Source organism: Leguminivora glycinivorella, chromosome 6 (assembly GCF_023078275.1).
Source record: "Leguminivora glycinivorella isolate SPB_JAAS2020 chromosome 6, LegGlyc_1.1, whole genome shotgun sequence".
Classification (NCBI taxonomy): Eukaryota; Metazoa; Arthropoda; class Insecta; order Lepidoptera; family Tortricidae; genus Leguminivora; species Leguminivora glycinivorella.
Genome location: NC_062976.1, coordinates 6,160,395 through 6,168,201, shown reverse-complemented (window position 1 = coordinate 6,168,201; position 7,807 = coordinate 6,160,395). Strand labels below are relative to the sequence as shown.

At 36.3% G+C, this 7,807-nt stretch overlaps 1 protein-coding gene across 1 annotated transcript; it reads left to right on the top strand.

Moving 5' to 3' along the window:
* The first annotated feature begins 131 nt into the window (after window positions 1–131).
* LOC125227532 (adenylate kinase isoenzyme 1-like) lies at window positions 132–7,708 on the top strand. The gene is made up of 5 exons (XM_048131868.1): window positions 132–259; window positions 1,614–1,794; window positions 5,412–5,560; window positions 6,750–6,926; window positions 7,541–7,708. The coding sequence occupies exons 1-5, from the start codon at window positions 155–157 to the stop codon at window positions 7,625–7,627; spliced, it is 699 nt and encodes a 232-aa protein (XP_047987825.1). The 5' UTR covers window positions 132–154; the 3' UTR covers window positions 7,628–7,708.
* Window positions 7,709–7,807: the final 99 nt, after the last annotated feature.

Here is a 7,807-nt window from a genome sequence, read left to right as displayed (position 1 = left end):
ATTACGAGAAAAAAAGGTTAGTTGGACCTTCAGGGCAAAGACTATAAAGAGTAGCATAATAATCTCTTTGCTTTGGTCTTCAAAGTCATCCATCAAGATCAATTTGTCAAACCCTGGTCCAACCAAATCTCCGAATATTTTAAAGCTTTAAAAAATGCCTCCCAAGAAGCTAAATCAACCCGTAAAGTCCGAAGAAGTAGTAGTTAAAGAACCACCTGGATGCAATATCTTCTGTCACATGGCTACGCATTCGCATCTGGTAGGTAATTTTGGCCAATCGATAAAAAAAACCGGCCAAGTGCGAGTTCTACTCGCGTTGTAAGGGTTCCGTACACTACAAGAAGGGCTTAAGTGCCTCTTTTTTAGTAGGAGCCTAAGTCATTTTTGCGTATAATCGATATTTTGAACAAAACGAAACAGAAATGAGTTTATATGTAATATTCAAACGCGCTCAAACAATTTCAAGAAATTTGGTAACTCCTTGCAGCGGCAGTGAGTGAAATTCGTAATTTGAGTTTTTTTCTTTTAAGTCCGACTTACGCTTTACTGTAGATTTCTAATAGGGTTCCTGTAATGTATAGATTGAAAACTATCACGTGTATTTTTTTGAAAATTTTACGCATAGTAGTTTCGGAGATAAGGGGGGATGGTCATTTTTTGCCTATTTTCTTAAATAACTTGAAAATCACCTTACAAAAAATTATTAAAAAAATATTTTTAAAATACTTTATAAAAACCTCTTTCATTTGATATGTAACACAATATAGTTCTAGAAACTTTGATTTTTAATTTTTACTTTTACCCCTCTAGAGTGGCCCCTATAATTAAAGTTTCTTAATTTAAATTACATGTCCGTTTTTGGGTCACAGGTTTACATATGCGTGCCAAATTTCAAGTTAATCGGTTCAGTAGTTTCAGAGAAAATTGGCTGTGACGACGGACAGACAGACGCACGAGTGATCCTATAAGGCTTCCGTTTTTCCTTTTTGAGGTACGGAACCCTTAAAACCAGAGAGCTTACCGCGAAGCACGTTCGACGTGTTGCATTCTCGTTAACTACGAATTTACTTACGACATAGAGAAAACATGTTCTGCTGTAGGCTCACGGCCAGCGCCAGCCGCCTAGTCAAAGGCACAGTAATTGAGCTGTTAACCTTCCTTGGTGAACAAATTGCAATTGGTTCCGGAGTGTGATCAATTTGTGCAGCATCCGCTGTCTGGCACGATTGCACACCGCTGGTGGGCTAAACTCCCAAACTACCTCCCCTGAATCAAAAATTTGAACAATTTAACTGTTTATTTAAGATAGAATCTTCTTGCAGACAATCTGGCATTCAATGCCACATAACATCGTGGCCAAGTATGGCAAGTATCTCTTCACTTGAAACCTGCTTCGACCTGAGAAATATTAAACTCTTGAGATAGACCCCCGCTTACAGATAGACCAACAGAGGGACTGACTTTAAAGCCTACCCTGCCCTTCTGGTAGAAACCTGTACTTATTTCTATCTTCAGCGTCTGTATCGCTCTTGCCATCGTCACAGGCCAAAATTTCTCTTATAGTTTTTCGGTACCTGTGTCTATTCTATACTTATTTACAATGTTTCACTTAGCCTCCAGTCCAGAAGCCAATAGTATGGATCCTCGGCGGCCCAGGGGTCGGCAAGGGTACTCAATGCCACAAGATTGTAGCCAAGTATGGCTTCACGCATCTCTCCACTGGAGACCTGCTTCGTGATGAAGTGAAGACCGGCTCTGACCTCGGAAAGAATATTGCTGGGATCATTAAGCGTGGTGAGTTAAAATAATATAAGTATGATTTAAAAGTAACTACTACAGGATTTGAAATTTCACTTGTGACTCTGAATTTCATAGACACGTACACAATATTTTTAAAGAACAGGGGGGTTACCATGACGTACTAAAGACGTTCAGTTTAGGTTGAGAATAGAATAGAATAGAATAGAATTTCTTTATTTGCCAGAATACGTATGGTACAGGATGATAACAAGTTTTATAGGTTTCAGTATTCAGTCGAAAACACGACATGCAAATAGTTAACAATATAAGATCACAATTTTACAATAATAGTACTAAATTTAGTCAGTGGGTTTTTTACATAATAAAAAGGCATCCACTTATTAATGGTATGATACAAAAATAGAATTGACAGAAAATTATTAATACTAGTCTATAAATTTAAAATAATATACAATATGGACGTTAAATGAATTAATGATTAAGAATTGTAGAGTTCACCAACATATATAGAACATGAAATATAAAAGTTAAATGTCAAGAAATCTGCACAATGTCAAATATTACACTATTTGTTTAATAACTTATGTTCTAAAAATTCCTTTACACTATAGAAGCAGTTTTCGGAGAGCCATTTGGTAATTTTACTATTAAATTGTTTACAATCGATTTTCTTAAGTTCATCTGGAAGGCTGTTAAATATAACTATACACATATTGTATGCATTCCTGTGGTATATAGTAGAATGTGATGGAGGCTGATATAATAAGTCTTTATATTGCGCTCTCTGATTTCCTGGCAACACATCACACCTCTTCCTAAAAAGTTCAGGATGTTTTTTTACAAACAGGCACGCCTTTTTTATATAAATACAAGGTAAAGGCAATATATTAAACTTTTCAAACAGTGGCTTACAGGTGTCCATTATCCAGGCATTGGCTATAGCACGAATACATTTTTTCTGCCGAACGAACACTTTCTCAATATCGACGGAATTACCCCACAGTAAAAGACCATAATTAAGTACAGACGCTACATATCCATGATACGCAGTAGTTGCAGCCTCTATAGATACCGTATTCCTAAGTTTCCTTAGAGCAAATACAAATCCGTCAAGTTTGGAACAAACTACGTCGACGTGTCGTTTCCAGTTTAAGTTTTTGTCAATATTTAATCCTAAAAATTTAACATTATCCGATTTTTCTATTACTGTGTCATTATATTTGATGTCAAGCTGGCCAGGATCGGTTTGATAGGAATGAAATTGAGTATATACAGTTTTTGTCAGGTTGATATTTAAATTATTATTGCTGGTCCAAGTACTGATATCAGCCAAGGCTTTATTTATTTCAGCTTCATATGTTAAGGCATTCTCCCCCTTAATCATGAGTGTAGTATCGTCTGCAAATAATATGCACTTTTGTGTTGTAGCTTGGGGAAGATCATTAACATATATCAGAAACAATAACGGGCCCAAATTACTGCCCTGAGGAACTCCCCATCTATTTACACGAAATTCAGACTGGAACTTTTGTTTCTCAATACTTTTCCCCTGACTGACGAATCTTTGAATTTCTGTACACTGTTTTCTGTCTGCTAGATAACTTTTTAGCCAAGTAAGTACAGAACCTCTAACTCCATATATTTCAAGCTTTCTCAAAAGAATAGTATGATTAACCGTATCAAAAGCTTTACTTAAATCAAGAAAAACCGATGTTATTGGTAATTTGTCGTTTATCGCTTCCGATATATACTTTATGAAGTGAAAGCAAGCCAATTCAGTTGATTGACCTTTCCTAAAACCGAACTGATTTGGTTTCAGTATATTTTTCTTTTCAAAATAACTCGTTAACCTTGTACACATTGCTTTTTCAAATAATTTTGATAATACTGGAACTAAAGTTATTGGTCTATAGTTGTTGGGATCTGTACGATTGCCCTTTTTAAATAATGGTTTAATAATCGATAACTTTAATTGTTCTGGGAAGATACCTTGACTAAAAGACAAATTTATAATATGTGTTAAAGGATAGGTAAGGCTTATTGCATTTAGTTTTAAAATATTCGTAATAATGCCATCATAGCCACAAGCTCTACTATTATTAAGTGACATAATTAATTTGTACACCTCTGGTTCATCAACTGGTTGCAAAAACATAGAGTTTACTTGATTTTCCAGATTGTATGTTACCTGAGGAGATACTTGTGTTATACCTACGTTAGAGCTCGTTAACTCGATAAAATAATTATTGAATAAATTACAAATATCTTGGGGATCAGTATATGTCATCTTATTTTCTAAGAATTTTATCATAGTATTTAAATAATCGTTTATTTTCATTTTTATTACAAGATGTTCTACATTTCATATACAGCTTACGTTTCGTGTAACACGACTTTTTTATTCCTTTTGTTATCCATTTTGTTTTATTTTGGCGATTACTAGTTTTTATTTTAATCAAAGGAAAACACAAGTCATAGAAAAGGCGCAAAAGGTCATAAAATTTCAAAAAGGCTTCATTAAAGTCATAAGTACTCAGAATGTCAGAAAATGATAAGGCAGAGATACATTCAGAAAATTTTGAAATATTTTCAGAACTATAATCCCTTACGAACTCAAACCATCGAATACATTTATCAGGCCTTCGCATGTGAATAGTTAGCGTCTGCGCTTTGTCATGGTCAGATAGACAAAGATTATGAGTCTCAGCTACCACATTTTTCTTATTGATATTGCTCGCAATCTGGTCCAGGCAAGTATTCTGCCGCGTTGCTGTGTTAATATGCATTACAAAATTAAAGTTAATAAGTGTACTCTTCAGATCTTGGCTAAATACACTATCTATTAAAATGTTAATATTCCAATCACCGCAAATTACTACTTTCTTTTTCTTGTATTTTACCGATAAGTGTTGCAATAAATTATTCAATTTATGTATAAATATGCCTACATGAGATCGCGTTTGTTCAGGTATTCTATATATTACTACAATTATGAGATTTATGAGAGAAAGGGACACAGCTATAGCATTTACATAGCTCCGTCCCTCTCTCTCAACCTAAACTGAACGGCTTTAGTACGTCATGGTAACCCCCCAGGCCTGAGTCACATTTAACTTGAATAATAAACACCATGACTGATTAGATGTTATAAAGGTAAGTTTTTCTATTAGATACTACACCGACTTAAGAAATTTGTATTGTAAGTTTCCATGCTTAATCGTGTTCAACTTATTTAATTTTAACATTCTCTACAAATTCTGGTGCCATAATTTTTTTTCAACAATTAATTTTTTTTACTGCCAGTAGGTATGATTTTGTATGAGAATATATACATATGTGTCGCCTGCACCGTAACGTGTTAAGTACCCTCAGTTTGTCCTTATCTAAATATATAAAAGAAAAAACTGACTGACTGACTGAGTGATTGACATATCAACGCACAGCCGAAACCGCTGGTCCTAGAGATTTCAAATTTGGCACGTAGATTCCTTATATGGTGTAGAGGTTCACTAAGAAAGGATTTTTCAAAATTGACATCTAAGGGAGTGAAATGGGTGTCCAAAATTTAACGTATGAATAAGATTACTTTTAGTAGCGAAGCCGCTGAAAAAAGCTAGTTTACGTATATGTGAAACCTAATGTTCTTCCAGGTGAACTGGTACCCAACGATGTGGTCCTAGGCCTGGTCAAGCAAGCAATCGAGAAGAACAAAGCTACCTCCAAAGGCTTCCTCATCGATGGATATCCCCGAGAGAAGAGTCAGGGCGAGGCATTTGAGAAGACCATAGCACCTGCAAGCGTAAGTTAGGCAAATACATTAAATACTTACCTTTTCTTGCCTGGTGCACTGAGAGAAATTTGCATTGTGAATTTAACAAGTTCGACTTGTTGCGGTTTATCCATTTGAATCAGCCAAACGTATGTTTAAAACAATATGTGTCAGATTCAATTATATTGCCGATTCAAATGACAAGTAGCTTGTTGTTTGAACCAAAGAGCACGTAGGCGCTATTTTAACCAAAAAACTTGTTGAACGAACATGAAAACTGGTTGTATTTTCTCTCAGTGTGCCGTAGCCGAATGGCATTTCTGCGTCGCGAAACGAAAACGAAACGCCGCGAAATGTAGTCTGGCTCTGTCGCGTCAATACGCAAGAGCGATAGAGATAGATCTACGAGCGTTTCGTTTCGTTTCGTGCCATTCGGCTACGCACCCTGTAATTATGAGAAATTCGTCTATAAAGGACGCGTACGTGACACCTTGAGTTGCAGGCGTTCATAGGTGACGGTGAGCGCTTTCCATCAGGCGGACCGTATGCTTGTTTGCTACCGATGGAGTGTTAAAAAAGTTAACATTTCCTGTCGTCTGTGTGTGTATATGGATATGATAAGTGTCTTGGATATAAGCGAAACATTTTGTGACCCTATCCACACAGACTTTGTTTTGGCAGGTTTAATTTTGGCTGATAATCGATTTAGATTTGCAGACGTCTATAGACTACAGTGACTGCTTGTACTTAGCAATAGTACTTACTATAAAACTTAGTATGTATAAAAAAATCTCATACACGTTACATATATCTTCTGAAAGGAGCGGAGGTGTCTGTTTTAGCCTGGCTAAAAAGGAAAACGTACCTATGTCCATTGTCCAATATGCTCCAACCGAGTCTCTTCTTTTGTGAGCCATACGATTGTGTAACATTTTTGGTCATGTCATATTGGTTGGGGTTTGCAAGGTCTACAGCCAACAATATTGATATCTACTTCTATCTATTCTACTTAATTTTTTTTTTCTGTAAGTGCTTAGCGTTTACACATTCAGCGTTTTGAGAGCGTGGCGTGAGCCTTAGTGCGTTTTCACATTGATGTCGGAGCGATATCCCATACATTACAGACGCCATTTTGGCTTTTTCCATTAAAACCCTTCCGACATCCGATATCGAATCGGATAATGTGAAAACGGACTTAAAGTTTGGATTTCTTCTCCAGACAATATTATACTTCGAAGCGGCACCAGAAACGATGAGACAGCGGATCCTGCACCGCGCAGCCAACGCCAAGGAACGGCGGTTCGACGACACCGAGGAGGCTATCCAGATCAGGCTGAAGACGTTCTACGAGAACAATGACCGCGTGCTGGCTCAATACCCTCATAAGTTCAAGGCGGTTAGTGTTCGAGTTGTCCGTAGGGAACATGCAAAATTATTACTAAATGTAACGGTAGATGGCGCTGTACCTCGAGCGGTGATTTCTAAAACGCGCTAATGAGTTTTCTGAATTGGAACATTAATAGTAGTTTACCCTTTATTATACATTTTTTTTTGGGAAGTGCTAAGGGAATTTAGTAAGTGGTAGGTGCTAAGGCAAACCTCTATCCTATCCTCCTATTTATCTTGGGGATGTCCCGGAGGTTATTGTACAAAAACACATTAAAAATGTTTTATATTGATATGTGAAGTACAAAGGCAAACTTATCCCTTTTAGGGATCTCTTCCAGTTAATCTTTGAGTAATTTGATTGTGGGAATAGGTACATTATAATTACATCAGTTGACTTGTATTGTTCTGAATAAGACATTTTTATTTTGATCGACTGTGAAACATCAAACTTTCTCTGGAAAAATCATTTGGATTGCCAAAGAGAAGGGCAGTCTTACATTGTGTTTACAAGGAAATAAAATTGTGTTCCTTTATATGGGACGGTTAGTTTAATGATAAATAAAGAATTACTTAGGTACCTAAATAACCTTCTTCTTTACCATTTTTTTTTAATATTTGCAGATAAACGCCGAGAGAACTGTGGACGAAGTCTTCAAAGACGTAGGAGCGGTTCTAGATCCGATAGTCTCTAGTCTGCAGTACGCTTAATATTATGAAAATTAAGGTATACCGGTAAATTACATAGTTACTTAGACCTTGACGTAGTTACTTTCATGAACATCCCTGTTATTAAATTTGCTGCTGTGTAAGTGCAACTAAATCTAATTATGAAATATTTTTTTTTGTATTTTTTAAATGCGCCCGCGCCGCCCCACTAGTCAGTAATAA

Coding starts and splice junctions, on each gene's coding strand:
- LOC125227532 (XM_048131868.1), top strand. CDS start 155: ATGCCTCCCAAGAAGCTAAATCAACCCGTAAAGTCCGAAGAAGTAGTA. Junction 5,561..6,749: donor AGACCATAGCACCTGCAAGC/GTAAGTTAGGCA, acceptor TTTCTTCTCCAG/ACAATATTATACTTCGAAGC. Junction 6,927..7,540: donor ACCCTCATAAGTTCAAGGCG/GTTAGTGTTCGA, acceptor TAATATTTGCAG/ATAAACGCCGAGAGAACTGT.